Source organism: Bombina bombina, chromosome 4 (assembly GCF_027579735.1).
Source record: "Bombina bombina isolate aBomBom1 chromosome 4, aBomBom1.pri, whole genome shotgun sequence".
NCBI lineage: Eukaryota > Metazoa > Chordata > Amphibia > Anura > Bombinatoridae > Bombina > Bombina bombina.
This window is the reverse complement of record NC_069502.1, coordinates 1,149,029,462-1,149,056,511: the sequence shown is the minus strand read 5'-3', so window position 1 is coordinate 1,149,056,511 and position 27,050 is coordinate 1,149,029,462. Positions and strand designations below refer to the sequence as shown.

General features: G+C 41.9%; 1 protein-coding gene across 1 annotated transcript in view; it reads left to right on the top strand.

The window, feature by feature from the left end:
* The window catches only part of LOC128658245 (sushi domain-containing protein 4), a 399,617-nt gene that overhangs the window by 146,420 nt on the left and 226,147 nt on the right, over positions 1–27,050 (top strand). The window contains exon 4 of the mRNA XM_053712782.1: positions 11,436–11,624. Coding sequence (XP_053568757.1) covers positions 11,436–11,624 — 189 coding nt within the window. The remainder of the gene's footprint in view (positions 1–11,435; positions 11,625–27,050) is intronic.

The following is a 27,050-nucleotide window of genomic DNA, read 5'->3' as shown; positions in this document are numbered from 1 at the left end:
ACTTGAGAGCCTTAATTCTGTCCTGGATCTCATCAAAAGGTGTATCTGTCTGAAGAGATTCAGACAACGCATCAAACCAGTAAGCCGCAGCGCTGGTAACAGTGGTGATACACACCGCAGGTTGCCTTGTAGACCCTGGTGGACATACATCTTTTTTTAGTAAAGCCTCCAATTTTTTATCCATTGGATTTTAAAAAGAACAACTATCCTCTATGGGAATAGTAGTGGTAGATCGCTCCTTCTACCTTAGAAACCATCTGCCACGACTCCTTAATAGAATCCGCTATAGGAAACATCTTCTTAAAAAAAGGAAATGAAGAAAAGGGAATACCAGGTCTTTCCCATTCTCGAGCAATAATCTCTGCAGCACGGTCAGGAACCGGAAAAACCTCCACCGCGGAGGGAACATCAAAGTATTTGTTCAATTTACTAGACTTTTTAGGATTGACTATGATAGTTGTGTTGGAGTCGTCCAAAGTAGCCAAAACCTTCTTAAGTAATAAGCGAAGGTGTTCTAGCTTAAATCTGAAGGATACCACTTCAACATCAGAAAAAGGAATTACACTGTCTGAGTCTGAGATTTCCTCCTCAGATGCTACCGACATGTCTTCCTCAGGCCTATGGGAAGGGACACTCTGGATAACCATAACTTGATCAGAAACCTTACTAACTTTTTCCTTAAATTTCCTTTTACGCCTTCCCTGCAACATTGGGAAAGCTGAAAAGGCCTCAGATACCGTAAGGGATACCTGGGAAGCAATGTCTTGTAGAGAAAATCCTACAGGATTGCAAGAAGAAACACAGGGCACGGTATGTGGAGACTGAAAAAGTTGGGATGCTTGAGGAGAAAGCTGCGGCAAATCTGCAACAGGAGACACCTAACAGCATTTGCCTGGGATAATGGTGGCTCATGGTCAAATATTTTATCTCTATAACTAAAAGTTCTCTTAATGCATGAGGAACAAAAAGGAACTGGGGATTCCACCTGAGCATCAAAACATAACTGACAAGCAGCAACTTCGCCTGGGATAAAGGTTTGAAAAGCCTCTTGATACATCTTATGTAATAAATAAGGATAAAGTGTAAAACTTCTTTATTTGAAAATAAAAATAATTGTGTACTGTGTCTTTAAATATAAATGTGTGTTAGCGCAACAAACCAAAAAGACCTCAGGCTACCTATACATCTCAGTAGCTTTACTGAGGTGCCTACCTCTCCTGCAGCTCACAGAGGGACTTCCCTTACAGAAGAAACAATCCCCTTTTCAAATACAGAGCGGTTACAGAGCCCTAACTGCCAAAAAAAACGGCTTACAACAGTAATCTTCATGACCAAAAGTTAAAGTATAAAAGCTACTATAACACACTGAGCCACCATAAATCACCTCACAGTCTCAATGCCCAAACTGCCTAAAAGAAACCCCAAACATGAAGGTTTAATAAAGTCCCATATTAAATAAGACAGCTTTTAGCTGTAACAAGTGCCAACAATCTCCTTGCAAAAGAAAATTAAAAGGGCACTTACCTGAAAGTACTGTCCGGCAGCAGGACAGCTCACCTGGTTTGAGAGAATGCAGCACCTCACATGGACCTGTGAAGAGAGAAAAACTGAGTAAACCTACTCAGGTTTTCTAGTTAGGGCAGCAGATTCTTGAGAAAACGCATCGAGGATTGTACCTCACAGGTTCTCAAGTGCTCAAAAGCCACCACTGCCCTACTGAAGAGACTGATGTGGACTAGGCTAGACCCAAGAAAGGAACAGAGTAAGCTTACTCTGCTAAAAAAAATAATAAAATCTTGATTGAAGAAAACTTCTCATTAGACACCTAAACTTCACCTCCTCCTTGCACTACAGGCAAAGAGAATTACTGGGGGATTGTGGGTAGGTGAGTGATATTTAACAGCTTTGCTGTGGTTCTCTTTGCCTCCTCCTGCTGGCCAGGAGTGATATTCCCAACAGTAATTGATGATGATCCGTGGACTCACCGTGTTATTAGAAAGAAATATATTTTTTGGCTTAATTGAAGCAGTATTATCTTGATCTCCTGCTACCAGGTTTTTTAAAGTCAATAGTCACTGTGCAAGAGTTTAAAAAAAACCCCACATTTATTAATTAATTCATTGTTCTAAAACTGTTAATCCGATGGATGGACTTGATGAAGTTAGACCATTTTGCCAGTCTCTGGTTTCAAGTCTCATAGTCCGAGATCTGTTGTTGATTTATTTGCTTGGAGCATAGATGTACTATTTCACCAATAAATACATTTTATAGAAAGTTTATTCTACTTATGTAGTGCACCACCAGATTATTTCTGTTGACAGAAGATTTAAAAACTTTAGATGATTAGCTGTGTACAAAGATTCTCAGACAAGCACAACAGGCCTTTGTGTTTCCTGCTACTACACACGCATCTAGGACAGAGCACAACAAATTACGATAATTATACTCGGAGGGGTCCCCTAGCATCTTTTTCTACTCTTTCTTCTAGCGCCACCTGTGGTAATCCCAGTCCCCCCCTTCCACCTCTTATGCCTATTTGTTCCCCCCTCAGTAATCCCACCACACCCAGAGAGCAGTACTGCCTACTTTAGGACCTGCTACTTTAAGCCTTATGCCCACAAAACCTCAATATTATAAAATACCCTAATTATAATATTTTACTGAATATATTCAAGTGTCATTTGAGACTACACTTAAAAACATAAGTGATGGGGCGGAGTGTGCAGGCGTCCAAGATGACTGCACCACACTAGAGCTCCATACACAGTGAAGACAAAACCTGCCATCAGACCGTACTAGAGGGTGAAATGTGCCGCTTTTGCACTCCACCTAAGTGAAGAGGCATTACCGGAGCCTCCTAGCCCAAAGTCTTTTGGCCCAGAAGCGCCTCGCACTCGACGCACAGATTGCGGCCTAGACTGCACTTGAGCCTTGTTCCGGCAACTGCTCCCGGCACGTGCAGCTCCTGCAATTCTTGGAGCGTCCTAGCCCACTGCTGCCTAAAGACTCCAGGCAGCCACTCTTGAGCACTGCCGGCTGCAGCCTCGCCACTCACTATGGACGACCTTTGAATCAGGTCAAATACTACACATCCACATCGCAACACTACTGAGGTGGTAAGTATAAAGCATTATTGCAAATTCCTATGCTAACAATATAAGGACTTATGAGTTTACATGACCTTCTACTTTGGCAATCATACTGATGGCTTATTGAACAACATAACTATGCCCTAACTATCAGGCTTATTGGGGTTAAATAAGACCTGCGACACAGCACAGAGCTACATCAGCTCAAATACATAAGACATCGACCCAGTGATCTGCCTGATTACAGCACCACTTATCCCCAACACAACCATAGACATTAATTATTAACTATCAACTATATTTCAAGACCTACGTTTGAACAGTGCCTATTGCTGGCCCGGCGCTACCCTATTCTTTGTGATCCCGTTGCAATTAATATAAGCTTTACAATATCAAGAAGCTGATCCTCCTGAATACCCTGCCCTTAAAATGTCACTGCGCAGAACTACAAAGTCTGAAAAAGCATCCAAACCTAATAGTGCTACAGGCACAGTAAATACTTTCTTCAAAAACATGGACAGGAAACAAATAACTGATATACCCGCAATAAACAGCGAGGACGACAAGATTTCTGACACGCCTGAGATATCTCATCCCTCGCTCTCACCAAGCTCTTCGCCACAGCTTAAAGATGGCACTGTGAATCTAAAGGCAATGGAAGCACTAATAACCCAAGTTAAATTGTGCATTAAATCTGAGTGTGCAGAACAAAAGAAGGACATAGAACGAACTTGGCTTCAGAGTGGAAACGCTAGAAGATGACCGTGAAGAGCTAGTTAAAGAAATGACCGCACTGTCTCACACAATTGATAACAAACAATCACAGATCTTGAAAACGAGATTGATGATATAGAGAAAAGGACCCATTGAAACAACCTTCGTATAAGAGGTATACCAGAATCTGTCTCAGGTGAAGATATTCCAGAACACCTCCAAAGCCTATTCCAATCCCTGACTATAGAAAACTCGGTGGTGATCCAAGAACTAAAGATGGAGAGAGTTCACCACTCTTTACGCCCAAAACCTACTGAAAACCAACCACCTAGATACATCATTGTCTGTTTCCAGAGCTTCAGGGATAGGGAAAAAATCCTGCACTTTGCTAGATCTCAACAATCATTCACATACTTAGGTGCAAAAATACAGATTTTTCAAGATTTCTCCGCCAAAACGCTACAACAGAGGAAGGACTTTGCTCACCTCACATCACACCTCCGTGCCCTCAAGATCCCTTACAGATGGGGCTTCCCAGTCTGTCTGCTCATCTCTAATAGCGGATGTCACATGGAATTCAAAGACCCAACTAAAATAGTTGAATTCTGGAAAAAGCTTGATATACCCACCCCAGAATCTCCAACTATGGAACCTGCCTGAGATAAAGCTCATCCACCATCTCACTCTGGGCCGCAGAGAAGAAAATGGTCCGAGGTAGCAAGTAAGCAACCTATGAAGAAGCAAAGTCTCAGATCGGCACCCCCTCTGGACAATACCTGGTTTCTATATCATAGGGAAGGACTTGACCATCCTTGTAAGTACTGGATCTCCAGTACAATTCTTTTGTCTTCCTAACAGACATTACCTCCAAAAGACACTATGCCATATTGCCACCCTAATGTGCCTTTACTCAACGCTGGTAAATATGTAAGATCTTTTCCTTTTGATGTCATTATTCTTGCCTTATTTGTACCACCAGCTATTATTAGCCTTAACTTTTAAGATGCACAAGTTAGTTGTGATACAACTGTGTATTTTACTGTACCCCCCACTAGATGCATCAGAACTAACTACTTTAGTTTTTTCTTTTATTTCCTTATGCCCCTCTTCTATTTATTGACCCTCTGCATCTGATGGTCGGTTTTGCCATTCCGTTTTCTCACAACTGTTTCACTCTCCCAACTCAACTTTCTAAACTTCTTCTCTCCTCTCCCCCCCCCCCATTTTCCAGATTTTCTCACTTCCTCCTTCCTTACACTCTCTACCCTTTCTTTTTCTTTTTTCTTTCTTTTTTTTTTTTTCTCTTTTCTCCTTTAAATTAAGACCCCTCATTTATAGATATATTGGTATTCTATTTTTGACTAGTATTGTTTTTTTATTAATTGTTTGTTACTGTTTTATATTGTTATATTTATAAGTGTACTCTCACTGTTCTGATCTAAAACTTCACAGTATCCATATTTGTGCCTCTCCCTGAACTACCTACTTATGTTTACCTACGTTACCTATTAACACTCACAATACAATTAAAATAATACAACCCACATTGACCCCACTTATCCAAGTAGCCACACAAAATGTAAAGGGCTTTTTGACCCCACAAAAAAAGATCCATTGCATTCCATGACTTTAAAAAAAAAAAAAAAGATAGACATAGTCTTGTTACAAGAAACACATTTTTTTAAAAATCACATGAACCCAAGCTGTCACACCTATATTATGATCAACATTTTCTGAATTCAGGCCCAACCAAAAAAATGGAGTTTGTATCTCCTTTAAAAAAGGTACACCCTTTACACTATTGCAGAAATACCAAGACCCAGGCAGTAGGATCTTAATCTTAGTAGGACTCTACTACAGGAGGCCTCTTACAATAGCTAATTTGTACGCCCCTAACTGCCCTACTTCCCCTTTTTTTCTGCAAAGCAATCAATCAGCTACTAGACATAGCAAAAGGCCCAATAATACTTGGTGGAGACCTCAACTTCCCAATCTGTCCCACACTTGATACATCCTCCGGGAAATCCTACAGCCGATCTTACCAAATAAGATCTAACTATCAGGCATTGCAGACATTACCCCTATTTGATACTTGGAGAATAAGAAATCCAACAATAAAAGATTACACCTTCTTTTCAAATCCGCAGTGCTCCTACACTCGACTTGATTACATTTTTTGTGACCAAAACACACTATCTACCCTAGTTGACTCCAAAATACAGCACACAGCCTAGTCTGACCACAGCATGGTGGTCACCACCCTCCTTTGGTCCTCCAAACCAAATACTCAACAAAACTGGAGACTAAATGACCATATTTTTACAGACCCACTTATACTTGAGAATATCATGAAAAAGACTGAGTTTTTCTTATTTTATAACCCCACAGACACCTCTGTGGTAAATAATTGGGAAACCTACAAATGCTACATTAGGGGAGAACTCATGAAACACACCCACAAGCTACGGACAAAAAGATCTACCCAACACATTACTCTTTCACACAAGTGCCTCACCACTGAGACAGCCCTTAAACACAAACCAAAATCCCAGCAACTCTTTGCGGAAATGCAACAGGCTAGAGAAGCACTAAACCATTATGTAATCAAAAGTGCCCACATGAGGTCCCTAACAACTAAGTCTAAATTTTTTGTAGAAAGCAATAAGGCTGGTTGACTCATGGCTAGATCCCTTAAAAAACAACAATATAGAACTTTCATATCAAATATCAAAGATCCCCAGGGGACGACCCACTTTAACAGTAAAGATATAGTTAATAAATTTGACCATTATTATACCTCATTATATAATCTCCCAACGGAGGCCCCCACCACCAAACTTAAGCTTATGGTGGACTACCTTTGACAAACCCCTTTGCAAACCCTTACCAATGATGACTGCTCCATGCTAGATGCACCATTTACCCTACAGGAGGTCTACGAGACTATTAAAGCCCTACCACATGGTAAAGCTCCCAAATTCTATCATCTCATGAAATCACAGATTAGAACTCCTAGATATGCATCACTCCCTGGATCATGATTGCCAATTATCCCCTTCCCTCCTGGAAGACACAATCTCGGTGATCGCAAAGCCAGGCAAACCCACAGACCTGGTTACAAACTACTGCCTTATCTCCCTTATCAATATTGACATCAAAATATACGCCAAATTATTAGCCACCTGAATAAACAAAGATAATACAATTTGCGTTCTGCAGACCCTGTCCATAACCTCCTCCAAACAAATCCTCACTTATACTTTTGTCCACCGAAGCAGAAAAAGCTTTTGACAGGGTGAATTGGGACTTTCTCTGGTCCACCCTGTCAAAATTCGGATTCATGAATACTTTGATTAATCGCATTCAGGCTTTATATAGAGAACCATCCGCTAGAATATGCGCAAATTGTACAGTTTCCCAGAAAATTTCCATTAATAAGTGGCACAAGACAGGGTTGCCCCCTCTCACCCCTACTCTTTGCACTCACTGTAGAAACTCTAGCAGCACGGGTCAGGAATAATCCTTTAATCCAAGGAGTAACTTTTGTCCCTTTACATCAAAACATCAAAAATGTTTATTATATGCAGACGATATATTTACACTAAGCTCCCAAATTACCTCTATACCCCCTTCTCAAAGAACTTGCAGACTATAAAATGCACTCTAATTTTTCCATAAATATGGATAAATCTGTCCTGATGCCTTCTGTCACCTCGGACGCAGAGCAACAATACCTATCATCAAATACCCCCTTTCAAATTCGAAATAAACTACACTACCTGGGAATTGACCCCACATCATGCCCAACTATTTTACCTAAATTACATACCTTTATAAAACAAAACACAAACCACAGTAAATAGCTTGCATAAACAGGGACATTTCTCTTGGATGGGGCCCATAAATGCGATTAAAATGGTCTTACTCCCTAAGTTCTTATATGTTTTTCAGATCCTTTCACTTGAGCTGCCCCTCACATACCTTGTAAATCTTCAAAAAGTATTTTAATTATTTATCTGGTCCCACAAAAGACCAAGAGGCCAATTTAACAAATGTCTTGTGGACCTGATCCGACAATGCGGATCAGGTCTGCAAGGCATCGCTGAATGCGGAGAGCAATACGCTCTCCGTATTCAGCATTGCACCAGCAGCTCACAAATGCTGCTGGTGCAACACCGCCCCCTGCAGACTGGTGGCCAATCGGCCACCAGCAGGGAGGTGTCAATCAACCCGATCGTACTCGATCGGTTTGAATTCCGGCGATTCCTGTCCGCCTGCTCAGAGCAGGTAGACAGGGTTATGGAGCAGCGGTCTTTGTGACCGCTGCTCCATAACTTGTGTTTCTGGCAAGTCTATCGGAGCTTGATAGATAGGCCCCCAAGAGTTTCCATGCGCTCACTGTATCTCAGTAGAAAAGATGGTGACCTTTGAGTACCGATCCTCCTTGACTATAACAATTAATCTCACCTAGCAAGAATAGTAGCTTGGAAACAATCTCATACCAGCAAGCCATGGGTCCAAATAGAATTCTTCCTAGCAGAAAGTATACACTTAGGAGACACCTGCTGGATCCCGAAAAAACACAGGCCGTTAGAGGTTTCCACCAATCCCTACATTGCGGCAACCCTTAATACATGGGACAAATCATTGTCCTCTCTCACAACACTATCAGGCCTGATATCCCCTCTTACACCCCTGTTAAACAACCCTATACTCCTACACCCTGGCACCCTACAGATCCCAAACATTGAGGGCAAACCATCCAACCTGCCAGTCTATCTATTATTGAACAGTGGTCTATTTCAACCAGAAATTGAGATAGCCCAACTAACTGGCCCCCCTTTCACAAATGGTTTCCATACCTCCAGGCGAGACATTCCATCTTACACATCCCCCACAAAACTGACTAAACCACGCACACCCTTTGAATTATTGTGTACTACCCCCGCAATGTCTAAATCCCATATATCAATTATTTACAAACTCTTAGGAGGTGCCTTTCCCACTAATAGACCAGCTTATATTGTAAAATGGGGAACAAAACTTAATATCTCACTAACAGACATCCAATGGAATCACATCTTTAGTGTAACCAAAAAAAATCATTCATCTTCCTAATAATAGCTGAATCTAACTACAAACTCCTTTCCAGGTGGTATCTCACCCCCCCCCCCATCGCCTACACAGCATATTCCCCAACTCATCCTCACTTTGCTGGAGACATTGTGGTGGGATAGGTACACTATCACACATCTGGTGTAAATACATTTTTAGGATCCTCTATTAACCTCTCCCCTTACTATAGTATTATTGAACGACGCTCCCCCATCCCCTGTCTATATAATAAAAAACTGCTCTATTGTATGCTGAATTGTGCAAGACGACTACCCAAACTGTGGAAAAAATCTGACCCCCCTACTTATACCATGTGGTTAAAAGAAATGGACCATATTCTAGAGTTAGAAAAACTACATTACACTTTTGTAGGTTAACAAGGCTTTATTTTAGACGTTTTATACATTTGGGAACAACGAGACACACTATGAGACAATACGACACTATACAATAGCACAAATAAAGAGGATACATTAACTGCACAAAATGGTTACCCTACATTTCTGTAATAGAAAGTACACTATGATAATTTATTGTATTCACCTTGTTTAAAAAAACTTGTTTGAAGTAAATATACTCTGCTTATAAGGAAAAGGCCTCTCCCAACTGGATTTACACCCGGGAACTCACGTCAATCTGGCGTGTTAGAAACGCCGATTCGAATTCTAGGCCTGTTGAGATTTAACAAGGCTGATCGGAGCATTTTGCTTACTGTTGTTTTTTGTATTGTTATTTCCTTGTTGAAAATGTTATGCATTTGACAATTTATCTATGACATTTAAATCAATAAAACATTTAACTGAAAAAAAAAACACATTGGTGATGTCTTTAGTGTTCTGCATTTCTTGTCTGAAGTCTTTGTGCACGTGCCCAGGTTAATAGTTAATCTAAGTCTATAAGCAGTGTTGATCACCAACATATTACACATAATTTAATTATCAGCCTTTAGACTGCTTACAGCAGCCAGCTAATGTGATACACAACTTTCGCTCAGTAATGTGTTAAAGGGACAATTTTTCAGTTTTTGAAAAATGTAAATCCCTGTGATAAAAAAAAATAAAAAAAAATTCTTATGCTTTTGGGGTGTGGGGATCACTGGAAACAAATACAATTGTGTGACTCTCCTTTTCAGCCAGTAAGCTTCTATATGAGGGAACAGCTGTTCATAGGCAGGAACTTTCGGTTTCAAAATAAAAATACACAGCTGTACTTCAAACGGTTTAAACCTTATACATGACAGAAATAAAGTACAGTTGAAGGCACATTATACCCAAATGTTGAATCACTTAAAAGTGAAGCAGCACATCTGTAAAAAGCTGACATGAACATCTCTATATAAACAAATAAAGATATTTTACAATAGCCCCTCAATAGCCACATCCCAATATTAAGGGACAAAAATCATCCAATCAGAATTCCTGTCTCTGAATTTGCAAGGGAGCGTGCATCTGGCATGTACAGGCACAGTCACTATATTTTCCTTCTCAGTGTAAGCAGGTTTACTGTGAAATCTCAATTGATTTCAGTGAAATTCCACAAGACCACAGTGAAGTAATGTATGAACTCAGCTGGTTAAAGGGACAGACTATTTGAAAAATGTTATTGTTTAAAAAGATAGATAATCCCTTTATTACCCATTCCCCAGTTTTGCATAGCCAATACGGTTATATTAATACACTTATTACCTCTGTGATTACCTTGTATCTAGGCCTCTGCAGACTGCCCCCTAATTTCAGTTCTTTTCACAGACTTGCATTTTAGCCAATCCGTGCTGGATCATAGATAACCCCACGGGAGTGAGCACAATGTTATCTATATTGCACACATGAACTAGTGCTGTGTAGCTGTAAAAACTATCAAAATTCACTGAAATAAGAGACGGCGTTCAACAGCTTAGAAATCTACCCAGGTTTAGCTTTCATCAAAGAATACTTAGAGAACAAAGTAAATTTGATGATAAAAGTACATTGGAAACTTGTTTAAAATTGCCCTACCTGTATCATGAAAATTTAATTTTGACTTGACTGTCCCTTTAAAGCTGGTTAGCGGTTTTTTTTGTTTTTGTTTTTTACTATGCGGATGACAGTCAAATGCCATGGATAACAGAGTATTTATTCTTATGAGCTGAAGGTATTTTATGATAAAGTATCTTCCATGTTTACATAGAGATATTCATGTGATATTTTCTTGTCAGCTTTTTACAGTTATGCTGCGTCACACTCTTAAGTGATTTAGCAGATGAGTATCCTGTCTCTTTAAGTAGACAGATGTAACAGGTGCTAGTTTTAGCTTGTGATATATATAACTGTGGGATATGCACATGGTTTTACCAGTGAGAAGAACAGATTTATACACCCACTTGCACCCTCCTCAAGAGTTTTAATTCTCAGTATTTGCCTAATTAAAATTCTACAAACATTTATTGTGTACAACATAATCTGCTAATTGTTTTCATACAAAAATCTTTTCTGCTAGAGCTTCTGGTTAATCATAATCATCTTTTTATTATCTCCGTAGGCTGCCTCAGACCACTGGTTCTTCCTCACAGTTATATCAACATATCTGAATTTGATTCCTCGTTTCCTGTGGGGAGAGTGGTTTACTACCAGTGCTTTCCAGGGTACAAGCTGGAGGGGGCAGAGTATCTGGAGTGCATGTATAACCTCATCTGGTCAGATGAACCACCCAGGTGCCTTGATGTTGAAGGTAAGTTCTCCCAGTGTTTCTGTTGAAGCAGATTATTATGTACAAAAAAAATGATACTCCATATCTACTTTATTGTTTGCAATGACTTTTTAAATAATTTGGTTCACATTCAGATGCCTAAAAGGCAAATAATGTCCAATTTCAGTGGAAACTCACACTTATATTTCAAATCCATGGTTAATGCTTGTAATCGACCAATAACCACATTAATGCTGGAAATATTAACAAAAGTGAAAACTTCTAGTAAAGTCTTCACAAACCACAAAACTTTTACACTTTTTCAAGACATTTTACAAAGAACATTGCTTTCTCTTGTTAAGTGTATCCAGTCCACGGATCATCCATTACTTGTGGGATATTCTCCTTCCCAACAGGAAGTTGCAAGAGGATCACCCACAGCAGAGCTGCTATATAGCTCCTCCCCTCACTGCCATATCCAGTCATTCTCTTGCAACTCTCAACAAAGATGGACGTAGTAAGAGGAGAGTGGTGTATTATAGTTAGTTTTTTAACTTCAATCAAAAGTTTGTTATTTTTAAATGGTACCGGAGTGTACTGTTTATCTCAGGCAGTATTTAGAAGAAGAATCTGCCTGCATTTTCTATGATCTTAGCAGAAGTAACTAAGATCCATGTCTGTTCTCACATATTCTGAGGCGTGAGGTAACTTCAGAGAGGGAATGGCGTGCAGGTTTTCCTGCAATAAGGTATGTGCAGTTAATATATTTCTAGGGATGGAATTTGCTAGAAAAATGCTGCTGATACCGGATTAATGTAAGTTAAGCCTTAAATGCAGTGATAGCGACTGGTATCAGGCTTATTAACAGAGATACATACTCCTATAAAAGTGTAATATAAAACGTTTGCTGGCATGTTAATCGTTTTTATATATGTTTGGTGACAAAACTTATTGGGGCCTAGTTTTTTTCCACATGGCTGGTTTGATTTTTGCCTAGAAACAGGCTTTCCACTGTTGCAATATGAGTGGGAAGGGCCTATTTTAGTGCTTTTCTGTGCAGATAAAAATACTGACAGAGACATTCAGCTTCCCTCTGCATGATACAGGACATCTCTGAAGGGCTCAAAAGGCTTCAAAGTCGTGTTTGAGGAGGGTAACAATCACAGTAGACTGTGGCAGTTGTTGTGACTGTGTTTAAAAAAAGTTTTTGTCATTTATTATTCTGTTTTTGTTATTAAGGGGTTAATCATCCATTTGCAAGTGGGTGCAATGCTCTGCTGACTTGTTACATACACTGTAAAAATTTTGTTAGTGTAACTGCCTTTTTTCACTGTTATTTCAAATTTTGTCAAAATTTGTTTCTCTTAAAGGCACAGTAACGTTTTTTATATTGCTTGTTAACTTGCTTTAAAGTGTTTTCCAAGCTTGCTAGTCTCATTGCTAGTCTGTACAAACATGTCTGAAACAGAGGATACTTGTTCATTATGTTTAAAAGCCATGGTGGAGCCCCATAGGAGAATGTGTACTAAATGTATTGATTTCACCTTAAACAGTAAAGATCAGTCTTTATCTATAAAAGAATTGTCACCAGAGGGGTCTGTCGAGGGGGAAGTTATGCCGACTAGCTCTCCCCATGTGTCGGACTTTTCGCCTCCCGCTCAAGGGACGCACGCTAATATGGCGCCAAGTACATCAGGGACGCCCATAGCGATTACTTTGCAGGACATGGCTGCAATCATGAATAATACCCTGTTAGAGGTATTATCCAGATTGCCTGAATTGAGAGGCAAGCGCGATAGCTCTGGGGATAGATGAGATACAGAGCGCGTAGATGCTGTAAGAGCCATGTCTGATACTGCGTCACAATATGCAGAACCTGAGGACGGAGAGCTTCAGTCTGTGGGTGACGTCTCTGAATCGGGGAGACCTGATTCAGAGATTTCTAATTTTAAATTTAAGCTTGAGAACCTCCGTGTATTGCTTGGGGAGGTATTAGCTGCTCTGAATGACTGTGACACAATTGCAGTGCCAGAGAAATTGTGTAGGCTGGATAAATACTATGCAGTGCCAGTGAGTACTGATGTTTTTCCAATACCTAAAAGGCTTACAGAAATTATTAGTAAGGAGTGGGATAGGCCCGGTGTGCCCTTTTCCCCACCTCCTATATTTAGAAAAATGTTTCCAATAGATGCCACTACACGGGACTTATGGCAGACTGTCCCTAAGGTGGAGGGAGCAGTTTCTACTTTAGCAAAGCGTACCACTATCCCGGTTGAGGACAGTTGTGCTTTTTCAGATCCAATGGATAAAAAATGAGAGGGTTACCTTAAGAAAATGTTTATTCAACAAGGTTTTATTTTACAGCCCCTTGCATGCATTGCGCCTGTCACTGCTGCGGCGGCATTCTGGTTTGAGGCCCTGGAAGAGGCCATCCATACAGCTCCATTGACTGAAATTGTTGACAAGCTTAGAACTCTTAAGCTAGCTAACTCATTTGTTTTTGATGCCATTGTTCATTTGACTAAACTAACGGCTAAGAATTCCGGATACGCCATCCAGGCGCGTAGGGCGCTATGGCTCAAATCCTGGTCAGCTGATGTGACTTCAAAGTCTAAATTACTCAACATTCCTTTCAAGGGGCAGACCTTATTCGGGCCTGGTTTGAAAGAAATTATTGCTGACATTACTGGAGGTAAGGGTCATACCCTTCCTCAGGACAGGGCCAAAGCAAAGGCCAAACAGTCTAATTTTCGTGCCTTTCGAAATTTCAAGGCAGGTGCAGCATCAACTTCCTCTGCTTCAAAACAAGAGGGAACTTTTGCTCAATCCAAGCAGGCCTGGAAACCTAACCAGTCCTGGAACAATGGCAAGCAGGCCAGAAAGCCTACTGCTGCCTCTAAGACAGCATGAAGGAGCGGCCCCTATCTGACAACGGATCTAGTAGGGGGCAGACTCTCTCTCTTTGCCCAGGCGTGGGCAAGAGATGTTCAGGATCCCTGGGCGTTGGAGATCATATCTCAGGGATATCTTCTGGACTTCAAAGCTTCTCCTCCACAAGGGAGATTTCACCTTTCAAGATTATCTGCAAACCAGATAAAGAAAGAGGTATTCCTAAGCTGCGTACAAGATCTCCTTGTAATGGGAGTGATCCATCCAGTTCCGCGGACGGAACAAGGACAGGGGTTTTATTCAAATTTGTTTGTGGTTCCCAAAAAAGAGGGAACCTTCAGACCAATTTTGGATTTAAAGATCCTAAACAAATTCCTCAGAGTTCCGTCATTCAAGATGGAAACTATTCGAACCATTTTACCCATGATCCAAGAGGGTCAGTACATGACCACAGTGGACTTAAAGGATGCCTACCTTCACATTCCAATTCACAAGAATCATCATCAGTTCCTGAGGTTTGCCTTTCTAGACAGGCATTACCAATTTGTAGCTCTTCCATTCGGGTTGGCTACAGCCCCAAATATTTTTACAAAGGTTCTGGGCTCACTTCTGGCGGTCCTAAGACCGCGAGGCATAGCGGTGGCTCCTTACCTGGACGATATCCTGATACAGGCGTCAAGCTTTCAAATTGCCAAATCTCATACAGAGATAGTTCTGGCATTCCTGAGGTCACATGGGTGGAAAGTGAACGAAGAAAGGAGTTCTCTATCTCCTCTCACGAGGGTTTCCTTCCTAGGGACTCTAATAGATTCTGTAGAAATGAAAATTTACCTGACGGAGTCCAGGTTATCAAAACTTCTAAATGCTTGCCATGTTCTTCACTCCATTCCGCGCCCCACGGTGGCTCAGTGCATGGAAGTAATCGGCTTAATGGTAGCGGCGATGGACATAGTGCCATTCGCGCGCCTGCATCTCAGACCGCTGCAATTATGCATGCTCAGTCAGTGGAATGGGGATTACACAGATTTGTCCCCTCTACTAAATCTGGATCAAGAAACCAGAGATTCTCTTCTCTGGTGGTTATCTCGGGCCCATCTGTCCAAGGGTATGACCTTTCGCAGACCAGATTGGACAATTGTAACAACAGATGCCAGCCTTCTAGGTTGGGGTGCAGTCTGGAACTCCCTGAAGGCTCAGGGTTCGTGGACTCAGGAGGAGAAACTCCTCCCAATAAATATTCTGGAGTTAAGAGCAATATTCAATGCTCTTCTGGCTTGGCCTCAGCTAGCAACACTGAGGTTCATCAGATTTCAGTCGGACAACATCATGACTGTGGCTTACATCAACCATCAAGGGGAAACCAGGAGTTCCCTAGCGATGTCAGAAGTCTCCAAGATATTTCGCTGGGCAGAGACTCACTCTTGCCACCTGTCAGCGATCCATATCCCAGGTGTAGAGGCGGATTTTCTAAGTCGTCAGACTTTTCATCCGGGGGAATGGGAACTCCATCCGGAGGTGTTTGCTCAATTGGTTCTCCGTTGGGGCAAACCAGAATTGGATCTCATGGCGTCTCGCCAGAACGCCAAGCTTCCTTGTTACGGATCCAGGTCCAGGGACCCAGAAGCGGCACTGATAGATGCTCTAGCAGCGCCTTGGTTCTTCAGCCTGGCTTATGTGTTTCCACCGTTTCCTCTGCTCCCTCGTCTGATTGCCAAAATCAAACAGGAAAGAGCATCAGTGATATTGATAGCGCCTGCGTGGCCACGCAGGACCTGGTATGCAGACCTAGTGGACATGTCATCCTTTCCACCATGGACTCTGCCTCTGAGACAAGACCTTCTAATACAAGGTCCTTTCAATCATCCGAATCTACTTTCTCTGAGACTGACTGCATGGAGATTGAACGCTTGATCCTATCAAAGCGTGGCTTTTCCGAGTCAGTAATTGATACCTTAATACAGGCACGAAAGCCTGTCACCAGGAAAATTTACCACAAGATATGGCGTAAATATCTTCATTGGTGTGAATCCAAGAATTACTCATGGAGTAGGGTTAGGATTCCTAGGATATTGTCCTTCCTCCAAGAGGGTTTGGACAAAGTATTATCAGCTAGTTCTTTAAAGGGACAGATTTCTGCTCTGTCTATTCTTTTACACAAGCGTCTGGCAGAAGTTCCAGACGTTCAGGCATTTTGTCAGGCTTTAGTTAGAATTAAGCCTGTGTTTAAACCTCTTGCTCCTCCATGGAGCTTAAACTTGGTTCTTAAAGTTCTTCAAGGGGTTCCGTTTGAAAACCTTCATTCTATTGATATCAAACTTCTTTCATGGAAAGTTCTTTTTCTGATGGCTATTTCCTCGGCTCGAAGAGTCTCGGAGTTATCTGCCTTACATTGTGATTCTCCTTATCTGATCTTTCATTCAGATAAAGTTGTTCTGTGTACAAAACCTGGGTTTTTACCTAAGGTGGTTTCTAACAAGAATATCAATCAAGAGATTGTTGTTCCATCATTATGTCCTAATCCTTCTTCAAAGAAGGAACGTCTTTTGCATAATCTAGACGTAGTCCGTGCCTTGAAGTTTTACTTACAGGCTACTAAAGATTTTCGCCAAACATCTAACCTGTTTGTTGTTTACTCTGGACAGAGGAGAGATCAGAAGGCCTCGGCAACCTCTCTTTCTTTTTGGCTTCGGAGTATAATCCGTTTAGCCTATGAGACTGCTGGACAGCAGCCTCCTGAAAGGATTACAGCTCATTCTACTAGAGCTGTGGCTTCCACCTGGGCCATTTGCAAGGCTGCAACTTGGTCTTCCCTTCATGCTTTTTCCAAATTTTACAAATTTGATACTTTTGCTTCTTCAGAGGCTATTTTTGGGAGAAAGGTTCTACAGGCAGTGGTTCCTTCCGTTTAAGTTCCTGCCTTGTCCCTCCCATCATCCGTGTACTTTAGCTTTGGTATTGGTATCCCACAAGTAATGGATGATCCATGGACTGGATACACTTAACAAGAGAAAACATAATTTATGCTTACCTGATAAATTTATTTCTCTTGTAGTGTATCCAGTCCACGGCCCGCCCTGTCCTTTTCAGGCAGGTCTAAATTTTAATTAAACTACAGTCACCACTGCACCCTATGGTTTCTCCTTTCTCGGCTTGTTTCGGTCGAATGACTGGATATGGCAGTGAGGGGAGGAGCTATATAGCAGCTCTGCTGTGGGTGATCCTCTTGCAACTTCCTGTTGGGAAGGAGAATATCCCACAAGTAATGGATGATCCGTGGACTGGATACACTACAAGAGAAATAAATTTATCAGGTAAGCATAAATTATGTTTTTGTGCTTAAAAAAATCACTAAGGCCATTTTTAAATGTACTCGAAGGGACAAAAGTGTACTGTAAAATTAATTTCCCCTTGAAGTTTACAACAACTTGTTATACCAGCTGTAGAGTTTAAAATCTATGGAAAAATTGCTCCTTTAGGTATAACTTGTATAAGAAATCTGCAAATTTCATCTATAACCTAATCAAATTGGCTGAGCTTGCAGGGAGAGCAGATCTCATTAACTTATCTCTACACAAAATCCTCCTTATATTTTCTCTAACTGTATACACAGTGAGACCAGTATTTTGAGTGAACAATCAATATTTTATTACCTTTTTTACTCCCCCCACTGGGAGCTTGATTTCTTGTTTACACATTGCTTAAAAGGATATGAAACACCAACAAATTATTTCATGATACAGACAAAGCATACACTGTCCCTTTAATATACAATGGTCTAGTTTAATTATAGTTTCTTTCCATAAGGCAGGGAGAGTCCACGACTTCATTACTTACTGTTGGGAAATACAACACCTGGCCACCAGGAGGAGGCAAATACACTCCTCCCAAAGGCTTAAATATACCTCCCACTTCCCCTATCCGCCCAGTCATACTTTGCCTTTCGTCACTAGAGGAGGTGTCAGAAGATTTGGATAGTCCAGTAATGGGTACAGTATGTTCCCTTCAAGAGAGGACTGGAGTTTTAAGTAATCATATAAACCTCTCAGTGAGAGTATTGGTGAAAGTTAGAGTCTGGAGATGCAGGGAAAGTTTTTCTGCGAAACCATCCAGACTGTTAGCTAACAAATCCTGAGCAATCAGTGTTGACGAGTTTCACTGCTTGGTTTTAATCACTCAGGTCCCTGTCAGAGCGTCGCTACAAGGCTGTCACACTTGAGAGGCTGTATCTGTTCCACAGCATGGATCCTAGAGAGTAAGTCCGCTTTATGGTTATAGCTGGGACTCCTGTATAGAGTCACATTGTGACTCTTCTATACCTCAAGAGGATCAAGGGATAATATCTCCTTTAGAGAGATTATTGGGAACAGTTATGGGGATTTTTATGTTCTGCGTTAGATTTGGGCTCATAAGACTGTGTGCTTTTGGCTTGGGAACAGACAGGTTTCACTTTCGTTTTTGAGTGTTGTGCAGCTTATATTAGCTTAACACTCTTTTGCATAGCAGGAGAATTCCTGTCTTGTGCACCACGTGACCTGGGTGCAGCCTTTTTCACTTCCTTGCAAACCTGCTGCAGACAGCACTTGGGGTTATAAAGGTGCCTGTTAATATTAAAAACATTTTTTATTCCATCTGTGGAATTACATACCAAAGCTATGGAGGACTCAGATACTACGTTAGAGGGTTTGACTCCTTCTATAGTGAATAATAATACCTGTTTATACTGTGAGGAGGCTGTAGTTTGCCCGCCTGCTCAATTTTGTTCCAATTGCCTAAGCACTGTTTTAAAGTCAAAGAAGGAAGCTAAGTCTGCCAATACCCATAGCACAATTAGTCCCTCTGAGCCATCAACCTCTCAGGATTCTATGACCCAAGAAATTTCTGCTCTGTCTACACAAACCGCTTCACATGCAGTTCCCCATGGCACAGCTAATTTTCCATCTGGAGGGGGCCTTTTTCCTGTGGACTTTACCGCGCAGCTACAATCGGTGGTGTCTGCGGCCCTGAGTGCCCTACCTATCTCAGAGAAACGTAAAAGAAAGGTTAAACATAGTTCTCCCGACTTCATCTCCTGATTTATCTAAATTCCTATCGGATCTAGCCTGTATGTCTCAGCTATCCGAGGATGAGTTAAATTCTGTAGCGTCAGAGGGTGAACTTGCTGAATCGGAAACGTCTGTTACTAAGTCTCCTCCGGCGGAGAAACCCTCTTTTAGATTCAAAATTAAACATTTGCATTTTTTAACTAAGGGAGGTCCTGTCTACGCTAGAGGTTCCAGAGGCTAAGCTGCCTGAGGACCCTAAGATCCCTAAGTAAGACAGGGTCTACAAAGACAGGAAGGTCCTACAGCCTTTTCCTGTACCAGTTTGTATGACGAACATTATTAGTTACGAATGGGAAAGAATTGGAACTTCCTTTTCTCCCTCGGCAACTTTTACGAAATTATTCCTGGTCCCTAACTCAAATAGAATAGTGGGGTACCATACCCAAGGTGGATGGCACCATTTCGATGCTAGCTAAGCGTGCTACTATCCCCCTTGAGGATAGTTTGTGCTTTAGAAAGCCTGTGGACAAAAAGTTGGACATTTTCCTGGGGACAATGTTCCAACACACAGGATCTTTATTCCAACCTGCGGCAGCAGTAGCCACAATGGCAGGAGCAGCTACCTACTGGTGCGACTCTCTGTCTGAACTTATTGAGGTGGAATCTCTCCTCTAGGATATTCAGGAAAAAATTAAGGCATTAAGAATTGCTAACTCCTTCATCTGTGATGTGAATATGCAAATTATTCACCTGAACGCAAAGGCTTCAGGTTTTGTGGTTCTAGCCAGACGTGCTCTCTTGTTGAAGTCTTGGTCTGCGGATATGACTTCTAAATCCAGGTTACTTTCTCTCCCCTTCAAGGGGAAGATCTACCTACAGTCATTGAATATTCATTCCTTTCGTTCAGACAAGTCCCAACGATCTCATTCCTCATCCAAGCCCGAGCAGCCCAAGAGTACTTTGAAGCTGGCTCAGTCCTGGAACAAGTTTAAACAGACAAAGAAGCTTGCCGATAACAAGTCGACATGAAGGGGCGGCCCCCGACCTGGGATCGGATTGAGTAGGGGGCAGATTGTCACTTTTCTTAGATGCTTGGTTTCAGGATGTTCAGGACCCTTGGGTGCTGGAGGTCGTATCTTAGGGATACCGGATAGGTTTCAAGCCCCATCCGCCCAGGGGCAGATTCCTTCTCTCCGGTCTGTCTACAAGACTAGAGAAGAGGACTGCCTTTTTAGGTTGCGTATGGGACCTAGTTTCTTTAGGAGTAATTGTCCCGGGACCTGCATCAGAAATAGGTCTGGGGTTCTATTCAAACCTCTTTGTGGTTCCCAAGAAGGAAGGTGAAGTTTTCATCCAATTCTGGACTTGAAGTGCCTAAACACATTTCTAAGTGTCCCATCCTTCAAGATGGAGACAATAAGATCAATCCTTCCACTGGTTCAGGAAGGACAGTTTATGACTACTATAGACCTGAAGGATGCATACCTTCACGTTCTGATACACATGGAACATTTTCAATTCCTGAGGTTTGCATTTTTGGACCAACACTTCCAGTTCATAGCACTTCCGTTAAGCTTAGCTACTGCTCCAAGAATATTTACAAAGGTTTTTGGGAGCTCTCTTAGGGTTGCCAGAACACAAGATATCGCAGTAGCACCTTACCTGGAAGATATCTTGGTATAGGCACCATCATTTTGTCTTGCAAGGGAGCACTCGGAATTGCTTCTAAGTCTTCTTCGGTCACATGCATGAAAGATAAACTTGGAAAAGAGTTCTCTTACTCCACATACCAGGGTGAATTTCCTGGGTAGAGTTATAGACTCGGTATCCATGAAGATTAGAGATATTGCAAGCTAACATCAGCTTGCCCTGCAAGCCTCCCTAAGCCAGACGTGCTCTCTGGTTGAAGTCTTGGTCTGCGGATATGACTTCTAAATCCAGGTTACTTTCTCTCCCCTTCAAGGGGAAGATCTACCTACAGTCATTGAATATTCATTCCTTTCGTTCAGACAAGTCCCAACGATCTCATTCCTCATCCAAGCCCGAGCAGCCCAAGAGTACTTTGAAGCTGGCTCAGTCCTGGAACAAGTTTAAACAGACAAAGAAGCTTGCCGATAACAAGTCGACATGAAGGGGCGGCCCCCGACCTGGGATCGGATTGAGTAGGGGGCAGATTGTCACTTTTCTTAGATGCTTGGTTTCAGGATGTTCAGGACCCTTGGGTGCTGGAGGTCGTATCTTAGGGATACCGGATAGGTTTCAAGCCCCATCCGCCCAGGGGCAGATTCCTTCTCTCCGGTCTGTCTACAAGACTAGAGAAGAGGACTGCCTTTTTAGGTTGCGTATGGGACCTAGTTTCTTTAGGAGTAATTGTCCCGGGACCTGCATCAGAAATAGGTCTGGGGTTCTATTCAAACCTCTTTGTGGTTCCCAAGAAGGAAGGTGAAGTTTTCATCCAATTCTGGACTTGAAGTGCCTAAACACATTTCTAAGTGTCCCATCCTTCAAGATGGAGACAATAAGATCAATCCTTCCACTGGTTCAGGAAGGACAGTTTATGACTACTATAGACCTGAAGGATGCATACCTTCACGTTCTGATACACATGGAACATTTTCAATTCCTGAGGTTTGCATTTTTGGACCAACACTTCCAGTTCATAGCACTTCCGTTAAGCTTAGCTACTGCTCCAAGAATATTTACAAAGGTTTTTGGGAGCTCTCTTAGGGTTGCCAGAACACAAGATATCGCAGTAGCACCTTACCTGGAAGATATCTTGGTATAGGCACCATCATTTTGTCTTGCAAGGGAGCACTCGGAATTGCTTCTAAGTCTTCTTCGGTCACATGCATGAAAGATAAACTTGGAAAAGAGTTCTCTTACTCCACATACCAGGGTGAATTTCCTGGGTAGAGTTATAGACTCGGTATCCATGAAGATTAGAGATATTGCAAGCTAACATCAGCTTGCCCTGCAAGCCTCCCTAAGTCCTTCGGTGGCCCAGTGTATGGAGGTGTTTGTCCTCATTGTATCTTGTATGGACATCATTCCCTTTGCCAGATTCCATTTCAGACCCTTACAACTATGCATGCTGAGACAATGGAACAGCGACCATTCAGGCCTGTCCAAACAGATAATACTGGACAGCCTGTCGAGAAATTCTCTCTCTTGGTGGCTCTGTCAAGATCACCTGTCCCAAGGCACATGCTTCTTGAGAACATCCTGGGAAATTGTGACTATGAACGCAAGTATTTCTGGCTGGGGAGCCAATTGGGGTGCCAGGAAGGCACAGGGTCTGTGGAGTTAGGAGGAGTCCATGTTGCTGATCAATATCTTGGAACTTCGGGCAATATTCAATGCTCTTAAGGCTTGGCCTCTTCTGGGTTCGTCCCAGTTTTTCAGATTTCAATCAGACAATATAACTTCGGTAGCCTACATCAACCATCAGGGAGGAACAAGGAGTTCCTTGGCTATGAGAGAGGTTTCTCAGATACTGGAATTGGCGAGACCCACAACTGTATGCTGTCAGCGATCCACATTCTGGGTGTGGACAACTGGGAAGCAGACTTCCTTAGCAGGCAATCTTTTCACCCAGGGGAATGGTCTCTTCACCCCGAGGTATTTGCAGAGATATGCTCCAGATGGGTTGATGCCAGAGATAGATCTCATGGCATCCTGTCTCAATGCCAAACTACCCAGGTAAGGGTCGAGATCGAGGGATCCTCAAGCAGAACTAATAGATGCTCTAGCAGTTCCCTGGAGTTCAGACTCATATATCTATTTCCTCCGTTACCTCTTCTCACCCGCAGGAGTGAGATCCGGTGATTCTAATGGCTCCATCCTGACCGCAAAGGACCTGATTCACGGATCTGGTGGGGATGTCCTCATCTCCTCCATGGAGGTTACCCTATCGCAGGGACCTGCTACTACAGGGTTCTTTACCTACATCAAAATCTAGATTCTCGGAGGCTGACTGCATGGAGATTGAATGCTTAGTCTTAGCCAGGAAAGGTTTCTCTGAGATGACACTGACTGACACTTTGATTCAAGCTCGTAAACTGGTTACTCGACAAATCTATCCATAAGGTCTGGCAGACTTATCTGCACTGGTATGAAGAGCTTGTTTTTTCTTGGCATAAGGTTAAGGTTGTCAGAATTTTATCCTTTCTCCAGGATGGACTGGAGAAGGGTCTATCTGCTAGTTCCCTGAAGGGATAGCTATCGGCCCTGTCGGTGTTGCTGCACAAGAGATTAGCTGAGCTTCCGGATGTGCAGTCCTTTGTTAAGGTCCTGACTAGGATCAGGACTGTGTTTAGAAGGGTGGCTCCGCCTTGGAGTCTTAACCTTGTTCTTTGTGTGTTGCAGCAGGCTCAGTTTGAGCCAATGCATACTGTTGACATTAAACTGTTATCCTGGAAGGTTCTGTTTCTGTTGGCTATTGCCTCTGTTGGCTATTGCCTCTTTTGGCTATTGCCTCTGTTGGCTATTGGGTCTCAGAGATTTCTGTCTTGCAGTGTGATTCCCCCTTACCTTGTTTTTCACGCTGATAAGGTGGCTTTACGTACTAAGTTAGGTTTCCTTCCTAAGGTGGTGTCAGATCAGAAAATGAATCAAGAGATTGTTGTTCCTTTGCCGAGGAAGGATTGGGACACGAGAAAGGAACGTTTCCTTCACAATCTAGATCTGGTTCGTGCCTTGAAATTTTACCTTCAGGCTACTAAGGAGTTCAGACAATCTTCATCTTTGTTTGTCATCTATGCTGCTATGCAGGTAAATGTAGAGGTGAGAAGGCCATTACATCTTCCTTGTCTTTCTGGTTGAGAAGTACCATCTGCTTAGCTTATGAGCTTTCAAGAAAAACAGAGGATTTGTCAAAAGTTGTCTCACCTGAAGAAATGGAGAAGCTGATTAAACAAATCAATGACAAGGCAGCGGAGCTGCAGAAAGTAAAAAAAGAAAGAAAATGGCAAAAGTTCCTAAGGGATGAACAAGATTATCAGCTGGGGAATGTATACAAGTGGAGGAGCGGTAACCAAGGTTATAGATATAACAACAAAAGGGGTGAGAGACGTAGACCCAATCAGCTGCAAGAAGGGAGACCAGGTGACCTGTGGGGAGCTAAGGAGTCCGGCTCTGCCACAGAAGGTTCGTCATCCCCTTTAGATACGAGCAGCGATGACGGAGGAGTAGAGGCGGGCGGAAATATCGCAAGAGGCAGAGGACAGATCAGGAGATCTAACCGGAGAGGAGGGCAGCTGCAGAACAGGCAGTGCTGATGATCAAGAGGACAACCGCAGGAGATAACACAGATGGGGTAAGAACACAACTGCCCACTGTGATAAATATATCGGGACATGAGCTGTCAAGGGAAGAATGTGACTTACTAGAAAGGGGATTGTCTTTCTGTCTCATAGCGATACAAACTTTTTTGAGCTTGAAAAGGACATACAGAAATTTTATAGAAATGTTAAACTGAAGACTTGGTTCCATGATAATACCTATGAAGATATAAATGTTGATAATGGTGTGGCAGAATGGTCACTAAAAAATTTAAATTTACGAAATAAGAGCATGTTTAATCCTTCTGTGACATGTCATAGTGTAAATACATTTATTGATCTGGTGAATAATGATGTGCATAAACTTAAAGAGATAGCAACTAGAAAGAAAAAGTATAGAGGGACATCTGAATTAAATTTAAATAAAGGTGAACATAGAGCCAGAAATACATTAAAGAGTAAAACTAATGAAATAACAATTAAAAAGGCAGATAAGGGCGGGGCTACCGTTATTATGGATAGAACTTACTATATTAATGAAATTGAGGGACAACTGAAAGACAGAGATACATATAGTAAGTTATGACACAATCCAGTGGCCTGTATACAAAAGTAGATTGAGAGGATCTTGAATAGAGCCTTAAAAGATAAACTTATTGACAAGAAAATGAGGGAATTTTTGTATACTAAAACCCCAAAAAATCCTATATTGTATACAGTGCCGAAAGTGCACAAAAATGCCACTAGACCACCAGGTAGGCCCATAGTGGCTAGCATAGATTCAGTTTTTACCAACATTTCTATATTCCTAGAGAGGATACTCCAGAAAGAAATATTTCAAATGTCATCTTATTTAAAAGATTTTGGTGATTTCCTTAGAAAAGCTAGTTAACTGGTATTGGAGACAGATAAATTCCTGATATACACCATGGATGTGAAAAGCCTTTACATATTGAAAGAAAATAAGAGGTACACTGACAGACAGGTATAATTTATTGAAGAATTGTTTAGATTAATCCTGTATTGGAACCACTTTATGTTTCAAGATGACTGGTGTGTCCAAGTAAAAGGGACTGCCATGGGCACCAACGTTGCCCCATCATATGCCAACCTCTTCATGAATGAAGTAGAAGAAAAAGTCATATATGAAAATGAGAAATTTATCAAATATGGAACCACATGGTGGCGGTACATTGACGATGTGTTTGGCATATGGTTGGGCAACGTGGATACCCTTAAAGAATTTGTATACAAGCTGAATTCTGCTGTTAGAGGTCTGGAATTCTCTATACAGTATAACGAGGAGTCTATAACATTTTTAGACACCAGAGTATACAAGCATAGTAATAAATTGTATTTTAACATTTATAAGAAAGAAACTGACCATAACACATTGCTTAGCTATAATAGCTTTCACCCTAGAAGGTTAATAGATGCTCTCCCAAAAAGCCAACTTTTAAGGCTTAAAAGAATTGTTAGTGATGACCAAACCAATGAAATCAGAATGGGTGAGATGAAACAGAAATTTTTGGACAGAGGTTACCCAAACATACTATTGGAGAAACATATAGATCACAATTTCACAATTTAGCCCTAATAGTGATAAAATATTGAAAATCCCCCTCTCATGACCTAAATGAGGGTTAAAAATGTATGTGACCATCTAACTAATACACGGCTAGATTTAGAGTTCTGCGCCAAAGGGGTGTGTTAGCTACGCGTGCTTTTTTTCTCCCGCACCTTTTAAATACCGCTGGTATTTAGAGTTCACAGAAGGGCTGCGTTAGGCTCCAAAAAAGGGAGCGTAGAGCATATTTACCGCCACTTCAACTCTCGATACCAGCGGTGCTTACGGACGCGGCCAGCTTCAAAAACGTGCTCATGCACGATTCCCCCATAGGAAACAATGGGGCTGTTTGAGCTGAAAAAAAAACCTAACACCTGCAAAAAAAGCAGCGTTAAGCTCCTAACGCAGCCCCATTGTATCCTATGGGGAAACACTTCCTAAGTCTGCACCTAACACCCTAACATGTACCCCGAGTCTAAACACCCCTAGCCTTACACTTATTAACCCCTAATCTGCTGCCCCCGCTATCGCTGACCCCTGCATATTATTATTAACCCCTAATCTGCCGCTCCGTACACCGCCGCAAGCTACATTATAGCTATGTACCCCTAATCTGCTGCCCCTAACACCGCCGACCCCTATATTATATTTATTAACCCCTAATCTGCCGCGCCCAACGTCGCCTCCACCT